The sequence below is a fragment of the Falco rusticolus genome, chromosome 2, assembly GCF_015220075.1.
Source record: "Falco rusticolus isolate bFalRus1 chromosome 2, bFalRus1.pri, whole genome shotgun sequence".
Classification (NCBI taxonomy): domain Eukaryota; kingdom Metazoa; phylum Chordata; class Aves; order Falconiformes; family Falconidae; genus Falco; species Falco rusticolus.
This window is the reverse complement of record NC_051188.1, coordinates 114,860,053-114,882,782: the sequence shown is the minus strand read 5'-3', so window position 1 is coordinate 114,882,782 and position 22,730 is coordinate 114,860,053. Positions and strand designations below refer to the sequence as shown.

Here is a 22,730-nt window from a genome sequence, read left to right as displayed (position 1 = left end):
CATTCTGAAAACAGTTTGCAATAAATGTACGTTCAGACATGATGACAAAAAATGTAATGTGTTGGAAAGCCATCTGGGAGCTGCCTATTTTTATGCATTTTTAAGCAGGCAGACCTAAAACCAATCCCTGGAGAGCCTTGTTTTCTGGACAGCTTAGACAAAAAGGCAGTTCCGACACAGGTGATCCATTGGGCTAGTGTGGGTACGGTGTATGAACGCCTGTAGGCAATGGCACGTCAGCCAGTGATGCGGCTGACAGCCTGATGTGCCACCTGTGTCTCTCCGCCTGTGGATGCTTACTCACCTGCCGCCAAAGCGACCGTCGGTAGCTTTCAGTGCACAGGCAAGGCAGGACTCAAGCTCATGTCTCTGATTCAGTTGCAACATGCCTCAGCCCCTTTGCAGCCAGAACACAGATGAGGCAGTTTCAATCTCTACGTATTTTCAGTTTGATCAGTAGCCAAAACGTGCTTCTTATTTTTTGGCTTGTGGAAGAAGACTAGTTATCCCTTATTTTATCTACTGCAGGATATAGATAGTAAATATTCAAGATGCTATGATTTACATCCAGACTAAATGTGCTATGCAAACTTCATTAAGTGATAAAATCTTTTCACATGAGTTTTTCTACCCAGTCCCAACTGTACTGAATGAAATAGTTGCTGTTTTGATAGTGATGATACTTAAGACAGTGCTGAGGTCTTTAACCAGGAAAGCCATGTTAAGGAATATAGCTCATACTTAAAGAAGGTAATGTCTAAGCCACTCTGAGACTTATGAAAAGAGATCATTCCAGTGGTGTATTAATTTCATCACCTACTTTGTGTGATTATAAAAATCAACAGGCAATGCAGATGTCTCTTGGATGATCCGCTCACATAGATAGGCTAATATTTCAGCTTACACCTCTTTTGGTACAATTAACTCCCTGCAGACATTCCACAGTTTTCATTGCAGTGCTTCCCTCCATAGGACCTTTCCCTCCTTTGCTGCTGCTGCCATAGTCCTGATGTTTTGAAGTCTCTTTGTTCCTGCATTTCCCCTCACTCCATGCATATCCTGCACCCTTCACTCATCCTCAGTCCCAGAACATGGATAACAAATGGTGCAGGGAGGACTCCTCCTGTTCCTGAGCATTCCAGAGCACTTTGTCTACCAATTAGTCTGCCCCAGGCCAGAGAAACAAAATAAACCTCCCCCAGGGAGCCAGCCAAATGCATGCGCCCATTGTCAAGAAATTCCCACATTTTGCTAGCCTGTCCACCTAGCAGATTACCTTCTGGCTGACTAGCTGGCTGTTCCCAACTGCCTGACTATGGGGGTAGTGTAGTAAACTATGGGAGCTGACCAGCAAGTGAGGACTGACAATGAACACTGACAAACTCAGAGCTCTTACAGTTAGAGGAGTTCATTTTCAGAGCGGTTGACTCCTCTCTTGTCAGCCGGAGCCAATGAATTAATTATCAAAACAGCCTTTCTTCCTCAAGATTTTATGTGTTCAGCCAAAGTGGAAATTTTGAAAGGACATTTCAGGTGAAGATCGACTTGCATGAGCAGTTACAAACCCAGTCACAATGTATCTGAAAACACACAGCATGAGTAGTTAAGTCAACAGCACAAATACTTGGTGATCATGATCATTAATGAAGCATAGATAATTCTGATTTATGGCAGAGTTAGCATGATGTCTCAGAAAATTAATGCCATTGATATAGGTTCCTCAAAATGATAACAAGTATATTTTAGGGTGAAAACCTGTAATACGTAAATAGCCCGTTTGTCTTTATTAATTCTTTTCCATAAGGTTATTGGCACAGAATTATTCTGTGCAAGCAGAATAATATTTTTAGAAAACTATTATAAAGTTATTCTGTATGATTTATTTTGTTGATCTTTTTAAACTTCCTTTTTGATGACATTTTACAAACCTTTGTTTTCTGAACAGTATATAAAGAACTAGTAGATCTGGAGCGCACACATCTGAATCTGTCAGGACCCTTTCAGAGCTGCGCTAGGATAGTATCTTCTAGATGGCATTCAAGGAATTGCTACATGTGTGGAGGCTATATTTTTTTCATATATCAAGGATTCCCTTAGTAGTTGCCGTGTTTTGGTGGTTGCTTTGCACGGGTTTCACCATATGTTTGAGTACAGAGGGACTTGAGATGATTGCCTGTTGTAAAATATTGTAAGATGAATGTGACATTGCCAATTACTGAGACACATCTGAATTAGGGATCTTACTGTTTGGTTTTGTTTGTTTGTTTGCCAAATAATTTTGAATACCCTTTGCGAACATGCTAGTTTCTCAAACTTTCCAACCAAACTCACCTCACAATTGAATCATGACATGAAATGTGATATTGGGCAAAGAGAATTATTTAAAATACTTAAGGAGGATTAGAAATAAGAAGATTTACTTAACGATAAGAGTAAAAGAGGCTGGACAATATTTTGCTTATTAGAACATTATTTTGTGGATTGTTCCAATGTAACAATATTGAAATTGTGCAATACCAATGTCTAACCCCGATGGTGCTTAAAACTCATGTATACCTAAATCAGCTGTCAAACTAAAAGGTGTCATAGTTCTCAAATTCTGCTTTTGTGCACGCTTTGGATTGCCTCTGTTTTGACAGTGTTAAAGAGCTTGGACACGTAGCATAGTTTAACTCTATTTCTCATTCTGAGGATCAGGCACTTTAAAAGTTAGACCCTGAAGCGCTCAGCTCCACATCACTAATGTGCTCTGTGGATATGAGCCATTAGTTCTTACAAGCAGCTACCTAAGCTGCATAGCTGGGGGTTTTCTCTCTGTAAAATTTCTGCAGTGCACGAGACTATTCAGGGATAGATAGAAGCTTATTCCAGAGGAGAGCTGTATGTAACAAACTTGCCTTTCTGCTTGGGACTGAGTCAAACAGAAGGCTTTCTCATCAGAGAGTACTTCTGAATTTCAAAAGGTTAATCTAGTTCATTATTGTTTCTCTGACAATAAGCAACAAGGGACACGGATGGAAGGAAATCAGGGAAGTATCAATGGATACTTCTCCTTATGTACTTCTCCAGATGCCAGCAGTGTTCAGTAACATGTTAGTTAGTAAGGCACATCTCCGTTTCTTGCCTGAATATCTTTCATCTTCCTATCTTTTTGGAGGCCACAGAATTTTTACAGTCCTCTTTAGAAAATGAACAGTGTAAACTCTACATGTGTCCTCAAGTCAACTAGGCTTTGTCCCTTGCACAAGAAGAGGTTGTGAAGGGAAGGACAGCAGTGCTCAGCTTCCCTCCTTAAACCTTCCTGCTTTTCTGGTCTGTAGGAAACACCTTTGTTGTACTGGCTTGACAGAGAGGTAGGAGATGAAGAAAAGACTTGGGGGAAAAAACCTACAAGGGCAGAGTTCAGCACACAGAATGTTGAAGAACACAAAAACTGGTTAAGGCAGTGCCAAGAAAAAGAAGAGAAATACCAAAAAGGCATAGTGAATGATCTCTGAGAATTCAGAGGCTCTTGCTAAGAGGGTAGTCATCAGATAATTAATTTCCTGGAAATAAAAGACAGGCTCCTTAAGCTAAGTGATGCACTCATCTGGAACTGTGAATACTCAGGTTTCTTTCTTACCTGGATCTCTGTCAGAAGATTGCCTATCAGTGCATGGGGATGGATGTGTGTAGTAAATATAAAGCCACGAGCTTCAGGGCACCGGCTAACTGGTAGCTACTAGTTGAACAAGCTTCCCTTTTGAAACAGAATTCCGTAATTGCCCAGGATTCCACAAACCTTCCTTTGAAACATCTTTTACCACCTATCATCTGATCTCTAGGATGCTCTATGTTCCTGGTGTTTTAATTTTTATACAACTCAGAAAGATGAGAACTCTTTAGCCTCCCAATGGTTCTTTAACTCTGGGGAGTTTTGTCTCTGTGAATAAAAGAGACTCAATCTTCTTGAAAGAGAAGACAAAGACATTTATTTTTCAAACACATTTAATATCATTGTAACATATTTTCAGAATATATGAGTACAGTAGTCCAAGAAGAGCCACTGCCTCTTCTGAACCTCAGATCCCAGACATAACAGAAGGCAGAGGTGAGATAGACCATCCAACCACTCCACCTGGCTGCTGTTTGCTTTTAGGGTTGATTTGCCCTGATGCCTTCAAGTGTGATTGCTTCTATCCCTCACCTTGAGAGCCTGTCCTCAGACTCACAGGTGTGCAAACATCCCTGTGATCTAAGTAATAGAAGACATAATTGTTTTCTCACTACACCATGTGTTCCCTGGTATTTAATCTATGGTTTCTCGATAACTTGACCGTGCTCCTTCTATTCATTAATTCTCTCCTCCTGTCATTCACAGAAAGCAGGAGAATTACTACAACTTACCTTTGTAGACTGCCATTATTTGCACTAAGCACTACGCATCACCTTTACTTAACCTCACCTCACGAGTCTCCTATTAATTTCTTTTCCAGTTCTTTATATCTTTCCATTGTATTTCCAGCACAGCATAATACTGGCTCAGTATCTTCTCCAAAGAGTTAACTAGGCTGAGCTAATTCAGATGTATTAGTTCCAGTGTAGAAGCAAGCTGGCCAACTCAGATATGTCTATGCAACACTGTGTTGTGTCATATAGATACACCCAACTGGAAAAGCCACTTTATTTAGGATGTTGGCATATCTAAAATAGCTCTTGCATTGCTCTAGAGGTCATCTTTGAAGAAGCTCCATGGCTGATTTTGCACTAAGCTTCTGTGCTAATAGTAGTGATGCATGTAATGAATGCTGTGGCTGAAACTAGGGTCTACGTTTGACCCAGTGGCACCCACCTCAAAGTTCAGCATCTAAACAGGCAGCTCCAGTGTGCCACTGGTGCCACCCTAAGATGGTGTCTGTGGCAGGTGTCATAAATTGCCCTTTGGAGTTGCCTGTGTCCCTCTGACAAGACAGCTTGCCAAAACTAAACCCCAGATTTTAAATTATTTGAATCAAGTAAAATTAATTCCACCCTACCTGACTAAAAACTGAACACCGAACATACCTTTGACAGCAACAGTGCTTTTCAGTGATCCATGTACATCAAGTACAAACCATTGACTTACTGGCCTTCTAGAAGTATTTCACATTGTCTCTATGCCAGAGCTTAAAATGGTGTGCTTTTCTGTCCACAGGCCTACATATTAAAGATTTAAAAGATACCTGACCCTATGTAAAACAGAGATAGACTAAACCATAGCATTTGTTGTTATCTAATGATTCTTTGTAATGAACAGATGGGAGCATATCTTTGGAATCTTTTTAGCATTTATATAATATATGATATAATTTTGTTTGTAGCATCACTGGGACAATTAATTGATGAAGGCATATTTATTTAGCATCACTGTGATTTATAAAATGCTTTGTCAAAATCAACATTTGTGCGGGAATTGTCCAAAGATGTACATTTTAAGTCAGTATCCGATGTGTCTCCATGCACTCTACAGATACCACTCAAAATGCTGAAGCACAGTAGCTCTGACATTCCCTGCACACGCCAACAGCTTTTACAGAAGGTTCACGGAAGTTCAAATAAAATATTCATGACTTTCTTGTCAGAAGAAAAACTTCTTTCAGACCTCTAAAGTACTGTTTGACAGAAAATGACCTACAGTCTGATGTAGTCTTGTATTTTGATATAAACAAGATCAGGAGCGATTTGCTGAAATGAGCGTACATTGTAGGTTTGTCTTTGTTACATGGCAGGATGAGTAGCAATTAATGGAGTGAAAAGATTGCAGATTTCCTAGTGCTTTTTAACCTGCTTATTTCATTTCCAAACTTCTGAGATCAATTTAGCAGCAGGAAGTTCTGCAGAGCAATTTGGTTCCAGTTGACCCTGGAGGGGTTGTTGCTGAATGAGACTTAGTTACAGCTCTGTTTCCATAATGACACCTTGCTGCAATAAATGATGCCTCCTTAACCTCAAGTTGTATTTCCAGTAAATTTATAGCAATTCCCAAGTTACATTAGGAGGTTGAAAACAAAGTTCTCCGGAGAAATGTGTCACCACAGGTTGTCCCCGCATCACAGGCCACCTAGCAGTGCTGGCACGGTATTTATAACTACATAACACATTGGCTGGAACACATCTTTTTTCATGCTGATTAACATCATTACAGCAGCAATCTGAATCTGCTGATAAACCAGTTTCTCCCACCTCCTTCTCTTTTAGCACCATGTTTCCTAAAAAGGATATTATAAGCCATTCAGCCTTCATTTTTAAGAGGAATCCTGCATGTCTGGAATATTTCCCCCAGGAAAGCACACACACCACCTTCAAATGGGATGTTCCACCAGCCGACAGTCGGTGACTTGCCACAACGTTTGGGTCAGGAGGAACAGGGAACAGTACAAGACATAACGTTTGAGCTTCTGAAAGCAGGGAATCTGCTGGCTAAGAACATCGCATTCTGTTAGTTCTGCTGTGGGTACCACAACAGGGTTGATAATTGTCATAAGAGACGATAGGAAGGGATTTGCCTGGGGGGCCTCCCGCACCCTCCCCTGTGCCATCAAGTACTCTGTTGCTTGATCCAGAACAAAATGCCTGGAAGAAGCGAACAGAGCGCAGGGTGTTTTTTTCCCCAGTTACCACGCTCTTGCTGTGCCATTCAGCCGCAGGGGTTGTTGCTACCTGATGTGAGCTGATACGCCGGTGCCACACAACCGGTGTGTTGTCTTCTGCCAAAGCAGGACAGGGAAGCTCTGAGCTGGGGAGAGCTGTTCCCTCAGGAATCGCAGGGACCTAGTAGGTCTTTAAGCCACTTACTGTGTCCTGCTGCTTCAACAGTAAAAGGCAATGGAAGGGAGCCAAGAATCTGCTTATTCTGATGCAGATCCCATTGGTTGTCAGAGGGCATTGATTTGAGGTGATTTCCACTTACGTGACAGGCAACCTTTTTCAGTTTTGCAGATCTGTTTTTGTTTGCACGTGATTCCTGGAGTCCCACCCTTCCACTAAACTTGTCTGAACTGGATTTGTTCCGCTTGCTTTGGAAATACAGAGCATATGGAGTAACTCCTTCAAACGTACATATATATATAAAACATTTGGGGGGGGGGGTGTCAGCTAGTTTTTTAAAGAAGCATTATTAAAGTATTTTAAATTGATCACTGTATTATAAATTATGCCAAATAGCTCACCATACATTTTAGCTGAGGGATTTGCACATACACTTTGTCAGAGAGAACAGAACATACACACACCCTGACTGACGGCTGATAAGGCTTTCTTTTCTAAAATTGCTTTTAAGTATCTTGTGCTATAATCTTTTTTGAAGAATCAGGGACTGAGCAGTCCTGGTAGAACTAAAGATCTAGGAATGCTTTTGTCTCAAGCTTGCAAAATACTGATTTGCAGCACATTCTCCAACTGAAAGAAAATCCGTAGTGTTGCAAAATCGTCTGGGTGAGTATTTAACTGTCTTCTTATGTAAGATCAACAACAAATGAGAGGGAAATTAAGCAACAAGGAATAAAGAGTTGCATTATGGAACATTGTAGGAAAAAAATTATGTTGAAACCACATTTAGCCTGGAGGAAATTTGGGGATTGCATCTATGATGACCTTTAGCCCACCACACTGCAGCAGAATCTGTTTTTTGGTAATGGTATTAGGTTCACTTGGCTTTCATCCACCTTTTCTGAGCAAGCAAAGAAAATCTGCAAGGGGAAAGAATTTAAAATGGAGGGAGAAATTATAATTATAGCTTGCTGGAGGCCTATTTTTCAATGAATGAAGTGCTTCAAAAGAAGCATACTGTTACGCTGCCTTTTGAATGCAAACCTTTAGGGAACTAGTGTAAGAAAATAAAGTAAAAACATTATTTTTCACCCAAAGTTACTAATTTGCAAGCTCTAATGACTTTTCAGGAAAACTCGAGCCTCAACTTTGAACTCCAAGGTTAGTGTCAGTAATAGTATCCCCTCCAAGCATTGTAACTGTGAATTACCACTAAAGTGATTAGGAAGGTAAGAGACTCTCTTTTGTGAAGAATCAAGTATCTTATCTAGTCACTGTGCTAATTGTAAACAGCCTTGTATGGTAAGAAAAAGAATTCTTACTGAATTCAGCATAAACCCAAAGATGTTGCAGCCATGTGGACATCTTTAATATAAAGAGATATGGGTTATGAACTGGGCTTTTTAATAAGAGTTTAATTTATGTTCATATTTCCATGATTTTTTCCATGTAAACTTGCGCTTAGTTTTTAGTCTTTCATATAGACACACACACACTTCTAACATTAAAGTTCTCACATACTGTACATAATGGAAGGTATTGACATTCCCAGTGTACGTTAGGATAGCTGTCCTGGTTTTGGCTGGGACAGAGTTCATTTGCTTGCTGGTAGCTGGTGCAGCGCTGTGGTTTGGATTTAGTATGAGAACAATGTTGATAACACGCTGATGGTTTAGTCCTTGCTGAGTAGCGCTTACTCTAAATCCAGGAGTTTTTGGTTTCCCAGGCTTGTCCAGCAAGCAGGGGCACAAGAGGTCGGGAGGGGACACAGCCAGGACAGATGACCGGAACTGGCCAAAGGGATGTTCCATACCATATGGTGTCATGCTGGGTGTATAAGCTGGGGGGGCGGGGGGTGACTGGGGGCTGCTGATCGCTTCTTGGGGACTGGCTGGGCATTGGTCAGAGGGTGATGAGCAACTGTATTGTGCATCACTTGGTGTTTTTTTCCCTTGGGTTTCACTCCTCTCTCTCCCTCTCTTCATTATTATTATTGTTGTTGTTGTTGTCGTAATGTTTACTTTATTTCAATTACTAAACTTTTCTTATCTCAACCCATGGGTTTATATTTTTTTCTGATTCCCTCCCCATCCCATCGGGGAAGACAGAGAAGGGGGAAGTGAGCAAGTGTCTGTGTAGTACTCGAGTTGTCACTGGGGTTAACCATGACAATAACACAGTCAGAAGAAAATCTCTGGAGCACAACCAGAAAAGAATACAAACATAAGTCTCCTGAATCCATAGCACATTCCTTGCCCATAAAATAGTGTCTCTTCCCTTATCCTACAAAGATAGCAACAGAAAGATTTAACAAGCAAACACAAAAGGAAAAAAGGATGAAAGGCATCTCTGCTGGAGGAGTAATAATCGTATTGCAGGAATGAGGAGTGCTGTAGGTGATAGGCAGCACAACTACAGCCTTGTCAGCTGACCGGTAATACGTGTCACGCGTGGCGTTACTGATGGAGGTTGAAGTCTTCTGGCTTCTTAGCTTCCCTGGCAAATCCTTCCTTGGTAAATAGCTCAAATGCTAATAATACTGGCGGTGTTATCATTGATCAAGAAATGTTGTTTCATTACTTCCCGTTCTGTTACTGGAGCAAAATGGCTCCCCTAAGAAAACATCTTTTTATTGCTTATTACCTTTTTCACAGACTCTCTAGAACCAAAAGTAAAATCACTGTTTTTCTTACTGTGCCCTGAAATATTTTTTTCAAGCTTGGGATCATGAATAAAATTGCAGACTTCATTTATTGCTATGTATAATACAAAATCATACTCAGTGCCCAATAGTATAGAAATTCTAATATAGTTACAGAACCTAGACTGGTGAAACACTGTACAAATATAATAACATTTTCTGGTATAGAAAAAGGTGCGAAGGTTGTTTTTAGCACCCAGAAAAACACTTGAAAATTGGATCTCAGTACAGATCTGTGTTAACAATTATAAATACTACATATGTATGATTTGACAAAATTTGACAGTGTGGTTTTTGTTGGGTTTTTTTGTTTTTTTTTTAGTTATAGCTGTATTTATTAAAAGAAACGGAAATTTAGACCAGTTTTTCCTTTTCAATATCCGTAGTTTCCAAAAGAACTTTCTAGGATTACAATTAAGCAAAAGGAGAAAACATTTGAAAGTAAATGTACTTATACCATATTCTGCTTCATTAATTTCCTAAACCTGTTGTTGAATGGCTTTTGGGTGATGAGATACCCATGGCTTCCATAGTGGCACATTACTGTGTGATTTAATTCATGCCATTAATATGTGATATAAGCTTGAAAAAGTCTTTTTCTCTTAATGAACAGAAAAGCAGTCGTCTTTTTTTTCTGGCCAACAGAGACATGAAACCCAAGTCAACATAAATTAGTCCTCACAGCACTGGTATTTATTCCACCCTCAAGTATCCTTCCCTTAATGAAGGAAGTTTTTCCCCAACAAAAGTCTGCAGGATGTTAAAGCAGATTTCCTCCTCCGACTGTGTTGTATGAAACTAGAAGGGATCAATGAATGAGTTTTCAAAGAGAAGCAAGGTTGCTGAGGGGGCCTCAATCAGTATTTTTCCCCCAGCTGCAGTTGGGAAGTCGCTGAGGTAGGAGAGAAAGAAGAGGGAGGGGGCTGGATTCTGTCATCTATTGGGAAGCCCCTGCTCAGAAAACATGATAAAGCCCTTTATTTTGGTGACTGTGGTCTTTCCTGTACTTTGAAGCAAGCAGAGGTCTCCAGGAAAGAATAACATGCAGTTACACGATTCAGATTATTACTGGCAATGGTAGAGGTATAGAAACATCTAACTAAATTAAACCAAGTTATCCTAAATGACAGTATTTTACCCACTGAGACCCACAGCCTTCTCATGAGGATGGTGTCCAAAAGAGGGAAGCTGCAGTCCTCACCACACCATGTGCCCAGTTCAGACCCCCCTTCCACTCTCTCCTCTCCAAATTGGTATCTGCTGGCACTTCGTTGGCTTTGGCCAAACAGACAGAACACAGCAGGGAAGAGGAACACAGTGATGCAGCTGTTCCTGTTTGTTGGATGGTAATTTTTTTTAACAAGAAAGTGATTGTGCATACCTGGTAGGGTTCTGCCAGCCAGTAAAAGGGCACTGACCTGTCATGGTTTCTTCTCACCAAAGTAGTAAAATTTGAGATGAGATACCAGAGGGGTAGAGCACTCCGTGTAGAGACAGCCATCAAATGAGCTTTTGTCATCAGCTACTGTTCGGTCTGAAGCTTCTTCATAGTGAATGGGCACCATATCAAAGTTTTTCAACCCTGAAAACCAGGGGGGAAATGCTGGCAATTCTTTGCTGTCTTTCGACAGCGTGGAACAAGAAATAGGAAAATTTGAAAATGGACTAAAGGAAAAAAGCTTCAGAAACCCTACAGGTCACCTGTTTTGAAATCAGATGCTTTCATATAATAGAAGTCAACTTCAGAAGAAGAGAAAGTCTCTTGAGAAATGACACCGGAATCCAATCATCAATTAAAAGACACATTTTTCTGTCCTTCGTGTAGTGTATGAGAAAAGGGATTCTGAAAAAAAGAGAAGCCAAACAGATTTAGAATAAAATAAGCTTACTGTGAATTAAGGAATGAACTTCCATTATTCAATACAAATTTGAAAAGACAAAGAAACTTATCAGACTAAACTAAATCAGGAGTTCACAGCGCTGTAGATGACTCATCATAATTCAAGAAATCTATAACGGTGTGGCGGAAAACATAGAGAGCAGATGGTGCAAAGAATCCTCAGTACAAAACGGAGATCTGCGCTGAGCTTAAGAGCCAGAAGCCATTCTTCAGCCTAGTACCAACGGCAAGAAAGTGCTGCCATTAAAGTGATTAAAAGCCATGCTGTGCTTCTAAGCATTTTTTCCCAAATAGTTTCATTGGGTAACCAAATTAGAGCTCTCCTGCAGCTACTGGATTTGAAACAACTAATTAAAAGAACTTCCCATTGATTCATCATAGGAACATTAGAGCAGTCTTTATAAATGGGCAAATAAGATTTACCTATCTTACAATTTTCCAGTTAAAAAGAGCTTTAACAATAAATGGATAGGATCTTTAGGGAATAAATAACTTCTGCTCTAGTGAGCAACTGTTATAAGAAGCTGAAATATCTCCGTACAAAGTATTGCTTTTGGTAGCACTTCACAATAACTAAAGAAATAGAAACTGAGCTAGCTGCAGGTTTTAATTACTTGGGTTTATTTGACTGTTTATTTGTACAATAAATTTCTGATTGAAATCCTTTTCCCAAAACTCATTATTTCCTCTGAGATGTCAATAGATAACCATTGTATGACAAATACAGGCTTATCCTTCTGAACATATAAGAAATGGACAATGTTGGCTCTTTTGTGGCTTTTTGTTCAAAAGTACACAAAAGTACACTTTTCCTTTTTTGTTTTCTTTTTTTGCCCAGTACCCTAGTACAAACACAAATATGCTTTTTATATTCACTGTCCTATGTCTACACCTCCGCATTTTGATTTAGAGGATTGGCACAGCGCTACAGGGGTGATGTGAGGGTTTCAGCTTCAAGTGCAGGTGAAGCACAGCTGGTTTAGGAGAGGGCTAAAGTAATTTTCTTTCATTAATTTGCTGCTGAGTTGTTTCCCAGGAAGAAAGCTTGGGTTATTTCTTACACTGAACTTTTGAGAGGATCTTCGGATGTGCCAGGACTGTGTTTTGACATGCGCTTCCTCAAATGGCAGAGTTACTGCAGTGAGCTTAGACTGAAAACCTGCATAAATTGCTGTATAAATCTGGAATTCGGAACCCAAAGAAAAATGCACAACATGCAGCACATATGCAAAGCTTATAAAGGTTAGATCATAATTTAAAGAAGTGTAATAGCACTAATCTATATTTTAAAAACCTAGAAAGGCCAAGAATGTAATTGTATCTACAGTTTAAACTGCTGTTTTCTGTAAATCAACCTCAGTCATTTCCCAGGGATTTGGTTGTCTGACCAGTGAACCCCCAAACACAGTGAGACAAAGCCATGATGTGCTGGGGAAGGTGGCCCAGCTGATGTCCATCACCCATGAGCAGGTACTCAGGGTATCCTAGATGTATCTGAAAGGTTGCTATAGCTCCCTCAACCCGCCTGTAAATCACAGCAAATAACAGTGAATGAATCAAAACAACAAATGGTAAACAAATTTATATAAGCAATACCCTGGTAGGCCTTCGATCACTGTTTAGCAAATACAAATCCATGTTTGCTAGCTTCTTTTTCCCTTTAAGCAGATCTATCTTTGTTGCCTGCTTGAGTAGCTGATTTTACCCCAGATATTACAAGAGCTCAGCTTCACCCTCAACTTCAATAGTAAAAATTTCATTTTAACTGAGGGAGTGGTTATACATACCCAGCGATAAACTTTTGGCCCAAAATCTATGACTGCTTTTCATTTATTTATTTGTATTTTGTACTATTCAGGTACTCTACATTATGCTTTTTAAGGACTTTTAAAAATAAGTTAATCCTTTATTGAGCATAGCAGCAATTCTTTTTTTCTCTCATTCCCTTGCAGCAGACCTGTGGTTAGAGTGGCCTAAGTACAGGTGTAGGACAGTTTCCTGTGTGAGCTCTGTTTTGTCCACTTAATGCTTTTGGTAGTTTTTTTTATTTAGTGTTTCATGTTGAGGTGTTGGGTTTTTCACATCAGAGAGGACTGGACTATTATACTACAGAATAGTTATCCACAGGGAGGATTGGCAGTGGATGGAAGTTTATTTTCTCTCTTGGATAAATGCACTGTCACAAAGAAAGAGATTGTTATGTGCATGTCTGTGTGGCAAGTTTCCCTTTTTTCAAAGAAAAACAATCGGGTTTTGTTTTCTTTAGTGTTTCTTTGCATTCTAGAATTTATTTATTGTTTTCATTTCTTAAACTTCTTGAAATATTTACAGGGAAGAAAACTAAGGCTTGAAATTTTGTGACTAGAAGCAGATTCTTATTTCATTTTCCTAGGGAGACTCTTTCATTCAAAAGATTAAAACAGAAGCTGTAAAAATGTGTTATTTTTAGGAGACAGCTCCTTGGAAGTTCAGAAGAGGTTAAGTAAGATTCGTAATAGAGCGGAATGAGGGAGGGTGTGTAATGAATTGATATTTGTTAGTGGAAAGACAAATAGCAAAAGCTATGAATCACTGGAATAACTTTTTTTTTTTTTATGGTAGCTGCTTTGTTCAGCTTTCTCAGTCATCTTCAAGAATGTTGAACAACATGACTGGTTTTGTTGTAAAATTTGGGAAAGCTGCACACCAATAGCATTAAAGCAGCATTAGTACCTGGAGAATATTAGATCTCTTTTGGCATGCTTGACCAGATTAATAACATAAGCTAAGACCATTTCCTAAAATGCGATTTTTGCACCATTTGAAATTACTGCATAGATAACAGTGCGCCTTCTATTTTTAGAAGGGCAGAAAAAGCATTTCTTAAAATTAGTTAACCCCATAACCAAGAGATAATTTGGCTCTGGCGTGCATCCACCCATGCGGGGCCCTTTCCAAAAGCTGCTGGAAGCGGTTCCTACGTGCTGCACTGCAGCAGACCTGCAGTCTCCGTTATAGCAGGTAGGTCTGGGCACACCTTTGCCCCCAGGGTTTGCCCATAGCCCCCTCCCTGCCACTGGCCTCCCCTGACAAGCTGGCTCCTGTGCAGGCAGCTACCTCACCGACCGGCTAAAACACCCTTGCTGCTGCCAGCCCAGCTAGCAGAAATCAACTTCACTGCATCTGGTTTAAGCCGTGTCACTTCATTTTACTCCAAAGAATAAACCCAATGTACATTTTACACAGTTGAATTATAACATTTAATGAAGATTATACGGAATGTAGGATTTACTGTCTCTGAAATGGGGTTCTACCATGGACACGATGTCCTGGGAGCCAGCCTGGTTGTGTGGACCTGGTGGCAGGGACTGGCACAGGCGCCTCTATCTATATTTTTATATATAGCCATTTTCCAGAAGCTGGACTGCACTTCAACAAAGGAGTTACTAGTATGTACTTGAGACGTTAATTCCAGGTTGTATCATCTCCCTGAGAATTGCCATCTGTCATGCTTTTCTGTCTGGAGGTCACTCCAAGTTACCTCGGGTTGGTATCCTAAGACAGTAGTTTGAAAGGATAAACCGTGTGCTTTGTCTTTAACCCTTAGTTATCCTTTTCCCTTTCAGCACCCTCCTTGATAGGTATGGTAAGGAAGGACTGGGCTTCCCAAAACAGCATTGCCCTCTCCTGGCAAGAGCCGGACTTTCCCCATGGAGCAATTCTGGACTACGAGATCAAGTACTATGAGAAAGTAGGTCTCACTTACAGCATCACCCAAACTCAGATCCTAAAGAGCAATATGTTTCATATTTTCAATATTTTTTAAAAATACTCTAAACTTTTCACTTGATCCCACGTGCGATGCTATAGAAGTAGACGTTTTATTTTGTACTGGTCTTTTGTTGTTTTACTTCTAACTTGTTTAATGACTGTCTTGTTTCACATCAGAGTCAAGTTGAGCAGCAAGCAGGCAGTAGATATACCCGTGTTATAGTAACTACATTTATGAACGTGGATAAATGGATCGTATGCTTGAAGATATTTTGATTTATGGATTGTAAACACTTCACGACACTGAAACAATTAAGATGAATGTCAATGTCATTTCATTTTGCGGCATTATTTAGCAATAATTCATGCTTAAATCATAGAGTGCACCAGCCTTGTTTAGAGGGTTACAGAAGGTTACACGAGGGAGAGAAACTGCCTGTCATCCATGTCATATTTCTGACATTCTGTCAAAATTAGGTGATTTCACACAAAAGAGGGCAACAACGTGCAATACCAGTAAAGGTACAAGGTGCACACAAGTATGTCTTGTGAAAGCGTGATTTCAAGCCTACTTCTCCCAAAGCCCAAAACATATTTTGTCATTTCCAGTTGGTTATAGAGCCTTGTACCAGTATAAGATGTAGTGCTAATCAGTGCCTTCATTCCTAAAGACCTAGGAAAATTTTTAATTTTCTTAACATCTTAACACTTCCCTGCTAAGGTCAGTTCTTGCTGTTTCTCTGTCCCCATCTGAAAGTCACAATGGAACTAATGGATATTAGTTGTGAAAAGACCACAAAGAACAGAAATATAAGCCAAGTAATGAAAGAAATATTTAGGGATGTTAGGCTCTGTAAATAGAATCATAGAATCATTGATCTGAGATTTTTTTTTTCCTTGGCTGCATTGAGATTACGCAGCTTTAATGATGCAGAAAAAAATGGTAAACTGGGAAAAAAAATCCAAACAATTTAAACAGCACACCTAGAGGGAGAAGAGACATCGCTTAGAATATTTGGTAGTCAAAGGAAGGAAACCTTACTTTCCTACAGTAATGGAAGTCCTTCAGGTTTTGATCCATTAGCAAAGAAAGCCACCTTACAACTTGGACTGCCCTTGTTTTGTTTGTTGGTACTAAAACAATAACCAAGTGAATTAAACAAGAGAAACAGTGAGATTTTATTCAAGTGAATAGGAACAATTTCAAAGATCTAAAGCCATTCATACGGATGTTAAATTATAAAGGTTATCTTTATAGAAGTCCTTTATCAACAGATTGATTATCTGCTGATATATCATGTCAAATAGCTCTCCTTAGAGGTGTACATATTACTTACTCTTGTCCATTGTGCCGCAAGACTAAATACACAGGATTCACTGCCCTTTGGTGTATACAGTCTAAACCACTCCTATCTGTTTCTACCAAAAAAGAACCATTTTCTGTTTTCACCTTTTGTAGTACATAAGGAGTTATCCTCGAACTATAATCTTCTCTCCCCTCTTAGCTGTGGGGAGATAAATGCACTACTGGCATCTCTTCCACACTATTCCAGCACTATTCCACAGGCATCACCTTTTTCCTAAATCACTAAATGCTTAGCTCTTGAATACACCTTTTATTAGTAAGTTACAACAGGCATGCTGTCTGGCAGTACTGTGTAACAGGCAGAGTAAGAGACAAGCCAGCAACAGCAGTAAAAAGATCACTTATTTGAGTAGAGGAATAGGTATATAAGAGATTTTCTACAACACTTTTTGAAGACTAGATTCTAGAGTGGAGAGATGAGTCATCTAGTACTGCAAGTCAGTCTGATGATTTGCAGTATTAAATGTGATTTTATAACACTTTAATTATATTTAAATAGCGCTGAAGAAATGTATAACAGTAGCACTTGGTAAATATAGTGGCAAAATACAAATGGGATTTGTATATTGGAAAAAAAAAAAAGGATAGTTCCTAACTCAAAGCCAGAAAATACTAACGTGCACATTAATTCAATTATTAACAGAATCAATTAATCCATTCTTATTCACCTTGGAACTCTCTGTATTAAGTAGCATTGTTTGTGTAATGTCAGGGGTGGATAGGTTAGGCTTCCCACTAACCCTCAAAGAGGGAAATATCAGCATTCACGTTCTCAGCAGCAGTGACAAAATAGAGATGGTGTTACATACCCACAAGAAATGTGATAAAAGTGAAAGAATTGTCTACTAGATTTAGTCCTCTACTGGACAGTAAAAAATGCAGCTGAAGTTCAAGAACACGTTGACTATGAGAAGGTCAGAAATTTTATTAGTGTCTTAAGGAGTCAAGAAAAATGCAGAAAACAATAGTCTTAGGTAATAATAAATGCACTAATTTGTAAAATGGAACATCTTTTTCAGTCCTGTCCTTATTCCTTTTTACTGGTCATTTGTATTTATAAAAGAGGATTTGTTTTGATTTATAAGAAATTGTATTTCTCCATCAAGTACAAACACTCAGTCCCCCAGATTCATCTGATTATATCCGTTTCTTAAATTTGCAAAAGTCTGAAGAACTCTGCAGGATTTTAAAGTTTTACAAGTATTAACTGCTATTTCTTATAAGGTTCCTTGTTGATATTTGCAAAATTGTCAATATGACATTGGGGACCACACTGGGGGAGCATGCTTGCATTTAATTATAACCAGCAGCAACTCTGCAGCTCATAAATGGAAGTAATATCTTGTCATGTACTCCCAAGGTTTCATGAAAGATGTGTAAACGTACAGAAATCAAGTACCTGTCTAATAAGCTACAGTGAGCATTCCACAAAATAGGGCAGTTTCCAACAGTTTCATCAGTAGGACAAATTAGTGACTGAACACAGAACATAGAGATGCATCTTTCCATGCGTATCCAGAACAAGCAGAACAAGGGAAGGAGGCTAAACGGTGCTAAATACGCAAGAAACTTATATTTGCACTCTTGTGCAATACAAATTGCACACAGACAACTACTGAAAGGTAAGCTCTCTCTGTGAAAAATATTCACTTCTTCTGAGAAAAGCTACCAAACAATAAAGAAATAGAGAAAGTAAGTTATACAAGGCTATCGATAAGCTATAAGTATGAAACATTTGAATTTTAAAATATAATAAAGCAGCTCAGTAATTTGTCTATTTTAAAGCACCATCTTCCATATGACCTTTTCTTCAGTGAATTGCTGCAGAACGCTCAGAATCGTAACAAAATATTGTTTGGCTTCCTATCTGACTCTAAAAATGGAAATCTTGAGAAAATAAAAAAATTCATTGTGAGTCAATCAATGGGTTGTACAGATTTTTAGCTTCATATTTCGGAATACACTGGTACATATTTATGTGGTTGGCTGACAAGAGGTCACTTTGTTCTGCAGCTTTTCAGCCCAAAGTGCAGTGAACATAAGCTGACCCAGGACATAATTAGAGAGCTGACTTGGCCTGTGAGGAAGACAAAAATTCCCAGACATTCAGCCCAAGATGCTAGGAGTTTCTGTCACAGTAAAGAGAAAAAGTTTTCCATTGCTTAAATAGTTACGTGATGTAACCAGGGAGAGACTGTCATGAGCCTGAAGTAATACTGTATGTTGTGGCTTGGTAGTTGAAATATCTCATTGCTAGAAGATTATTGATCACTCTGAAAACTATACAGTTAGCAACATTTGTCACCTTAGATGATGAGTCTACACCAACACACAAAGAATCCTTTAAATGTTTGACTTTAGAGATCTAAGGTGTACTCTGAAAAGCATTTCTTGATAGACCTTCTTTGGAGTCCTCATAGATACTAAACATTTGCAAACTGTCGGTTGGTACAGGGTGTCTGCCCTGTTCTGCAGTCTGTTAGCTAGCCATTCTATTTTAAAATCCATTAATATCTTCCACAAATAGCCCAGTACTTTAAAAAAAAAAAAAAAATCTCTTATAGGCAGTATTGTCTTTCCCTATAAAAATCAGATTCCCAGTATGAATAGAAGCTCCGTTTCCTTGCTAAGAGTAATCAACTTTTCTTTTATACTTTAAAACTCTTACTCAGACATTGACCAAAGCTTGTACTTTTTGAAAGATACCAGGCCATTGTAATCTATTTACCACTCTCCAAGAAGCTCACGAGTTCGAGTCAGGTGGAGGAGTGGGATGAGATGTGGCCTTGTCACAGCCTTGTCATGACGCCAAGTCCTTCCGTCACAATTCCCTCATGGGAAGGGAAAAGCAGTCGGCGGTGGATATACACTATGCCGGCAGCACTTCAGGTTGTGCAGCTGAACTGGAAAATGCTTATTCCTCCCCTTTTCCACCCAAACCCTTAAAGTTAATCATCAAAAATTAATGCTCCCAGAGAGCTGTATTAAGCATATCAATCTGTATACTTATCAGCAATTGTATTAAGTTTATTCTCCCATATGGCCCAAATACACCAGCTGGATTATATTTTCTGTTGCGCACAAGATAATATATAATTAGCAGAGGAAGCCTCTCTATAGAGAACAGATTTTAATGGAATGTACCCAAGTGATATCCCAAGGCATGGCAATGACATCTCCAGGCAGAGAATATCTTTTGGAGCAGGATATAGAGGGGGGGGGGGCTGGCTGATGATTCTTCACTTTCTCGTCTTTTGATGAAATTTACACTAAAGCCAAATCCCTCTGACAAAATATTTCATTTTGTTGGCAGACTCAATTTACAAATCACAGGCAGTTTTCACATAAAAATTGTAACTCACCTCCATATGACAGTGAGCGGACAGGATATGTAGGATGTCAGATAGGACTTTTCCTCCATTCCAGTATTATTTAGAGTTGAATTAATAAATAAAAGAGAGAAAATAACTGAGCAGTAGAGGCAAGGGGGAAATTAGTTTTTCAATGAGATTTTAAAAAGAGATGAAGAGCCGATAAGGCAAAGAGATAAAGTACCAGAATTAAAGGATTAGAAAGCAGTATGACCTTGTTAATTTTTCTATCAGTCTACAGCTGTATTTATTTAGCTTATACAAGAAATGGTGCTCCTTCTTAATATATATTATTAAAACAAGCACCGCTATTTCTTTGAATATTCATTAATACGAATTAAAATGAGCCACCCTGAATATAAGTAGTAAAATACTTAAGAGACCTTGAGGTAAATGACTTTGATAGCAATAATGTGAAGATTTAAGACAATCAATGTTTTGAATGACAGTATTATTTTTACAAAAATTAATATGGAAAATGATTAGCAAGAACGTAATTTTCTCTTTCAGAATTGTTTGTCCACAGTAGTATTCTGTAGTTTATCTGTAGCAAATCTATCTGTGTAGAAATATATTTCAAAACCACAGAAGTGTATATATACAAGATCACATACTTTGCACTTTGATGGTAAAAAGATGTGACACTTGGTACCTGTACAGAGGTATGAACTGATAAGCCTTGCCAATTTTTTTTCCACGCTTTTTGAGGAACAGATAATCTTGTGCTATGCTCGGTACCGTACTGAAGACTAGCACAGCAACCTCATGCTCCTGGGAGCCCGGGGAACACACCAAGCTCACTTTCCCACATGTGCCCAAGTTGTTTCATTCCAGCTTTTTTTCCCATGTGAGCTGCCAGTGTACGGTGTGTGACCCATCTTGGTTTAGGACAACAGATGTTCCTCTGTGTCTTCTCCAGCTAAGGAGATATTTCATTACAGTCTTCTCAGATTAATTCAGTTCTGCTCAGGCAGAATGTGACCCTGCTTGAATATCAGCTGGATTCAAACCTCACTGACCAGGAGCCATACATGTTCTCATTAGACAAGATATGTACATTTCTTATAAGAAGCCATGTCATGTTGATCAGACAATCCTCTGAACTTCTGGGTAATGCTTTGTAAAGACAAAATAAAATTAGTAATTTCTTTTCTATAGCCCTATGCCTTTCTGTGAGGTGTGTATGACATGTGTGAGGTTCATTGACCCACAACCTCCCTCCTACTCAAAAAGTTAAACCGCTCCAGTCTGTCCACCCCCTTTAGTTACAATTTCACATAATGCTGAACGGAGTTAGAAGGATCACTTTTTTTCAGGCACTGCAATGTTACAGCTTCCGTATTTCCCTGAAGTACCAGCTAATACTTTCTTGGCTCAGATTTTGCTTTTATGTTAGATTTTTAAATCATGAAGAATAATCTACGCACCAGCTCCAGCCCACATGAGGCCGAAGGGAGCCTGCAGACTGTGCGCTGTTACTCCTGAGCAGCACAGTTCATTCGGTACTGTTGTGGCTGGATTGTTACCATGTACTGGTTCTTTCTCCGGGCACATTCTTTTATATATACCTACCACAGCATGCTTGATAACCTTGCAGGCTTCCTGCCTAAATGTTAAAGTCAACGTGGGTGGCAAAACTGGGGAACAGGAGAAGGCTTGTAACGATAGGGATGTGCTTTTCAGGTGCCTGGCCACTCAGTGAGTATATGCAGTATAAAATAGTGAGCGCTGTGCTGTTAGCATTGAATGATCAGCTGGGCAATTTTTAGCCTCATGCTAATCGTTCTCTTTTAAAACGAACGCTTTGCTCCTGTAATATTTTTCAATTATTCAAATTACTTGAGGCGTAAGTAGCAAACTGCTGCCTCCAAGTAAAATGTTTCTGATGTGACTAGAAGCAAGAAATGTAGGGCTCATGCAGTAACACATTTTCATTACATTTTCAGCATGTTCTCATAAGAAAAAGAGCATTGAGTGATATGGATACTTAAGAACTTTTGGATAGTAGTATTAGGCAGACCTTAGTATTTGCCCATAGCTGCAGGAACAGATCAGCATGTCACTGCAAGGCACCAGAGCCCCAAGGAACACCTCTGGCATTCTCGGCCGTTTGGAGCTCCTGGGAAATGAACCATGTCTGGTAAATGTTTTTAAAAAACAGTCACTACAAATGCGCTTTGGGAGATGATCATTAAAATGAAATCTCCTAGCTTATTTTAGCATAGTAAGTGATGTTAAACAAGCTTCTCAGTTTTCCTATTCTGTTGTTATTAACCTAGTTTCCCAAGGGAAGAACTGTAAAAGCCTTAGATTCTTTAAAAAAAAAAAATAGGTCTCAGGACTGTTGAAAATGAGAGTGAATAATTATGAGACTCTCTGACCAGATATAATTTTTGCCTGCAGGAAAGAACCTAAGGACCTTGCAGCAGCTATTATTAATGACACTGATATAATTACTATTAGGAGAAAAAGTAATCTGGCCTCAAATATCTGTTCCATGCAGCAAAGGGTTTATCATAGAAGTTCTGAGCTAGGCCTTCTCCATTAGGTGCCTGGTTTGGCTAGTCTCCTAATCGTTCTCGTCAATTATTTAGATATAGCTTCTAAACATTCGTATTTAATAATAAAGTAGCCTACAGAGCTATTACTGTTGTCGTTCCTGCTGAACCAAAAAATCTCAACAAGAAATATAATGCTGTTTAAGCAAGCCTAGTGGATTTGATTTAAAAAACCACATAGTTCAGTCTTTGCTGATCTTGTGTTCTTGTCTGTAGCCAATACCATTTTCCCCAAGGAAAACTGCACGTACAATGCTTATTGAAGTAACTGCTAGAAGAGCCACACAAATTTAGTAAA

General features: G+C 39.1%; 1 protein-coding gene across 2 annotated transcripts in view; it reads left to right on the top strand.

Moving 5' to 3' along the window:
• Positions 1-22,730, top strand: part of EPHA6 (EPH receptor A6) — a 513,653-nt gene that overhangs the window by 340,599 nt on the left and 150,324 nt on the right. For both annotated transcript variants that reach the window (XM_037378259.1, XM_037378258.1), the window contains exon 6: positions 14,993-15,117. In XM_037378259.1, the coding sequence (XP_037234156.1) occupies positions 14,993-15,117 (125 nt within the window). The remainder of the gene's footprint in view (positions 1-14,992; positions 15,118-22,730) is intronic.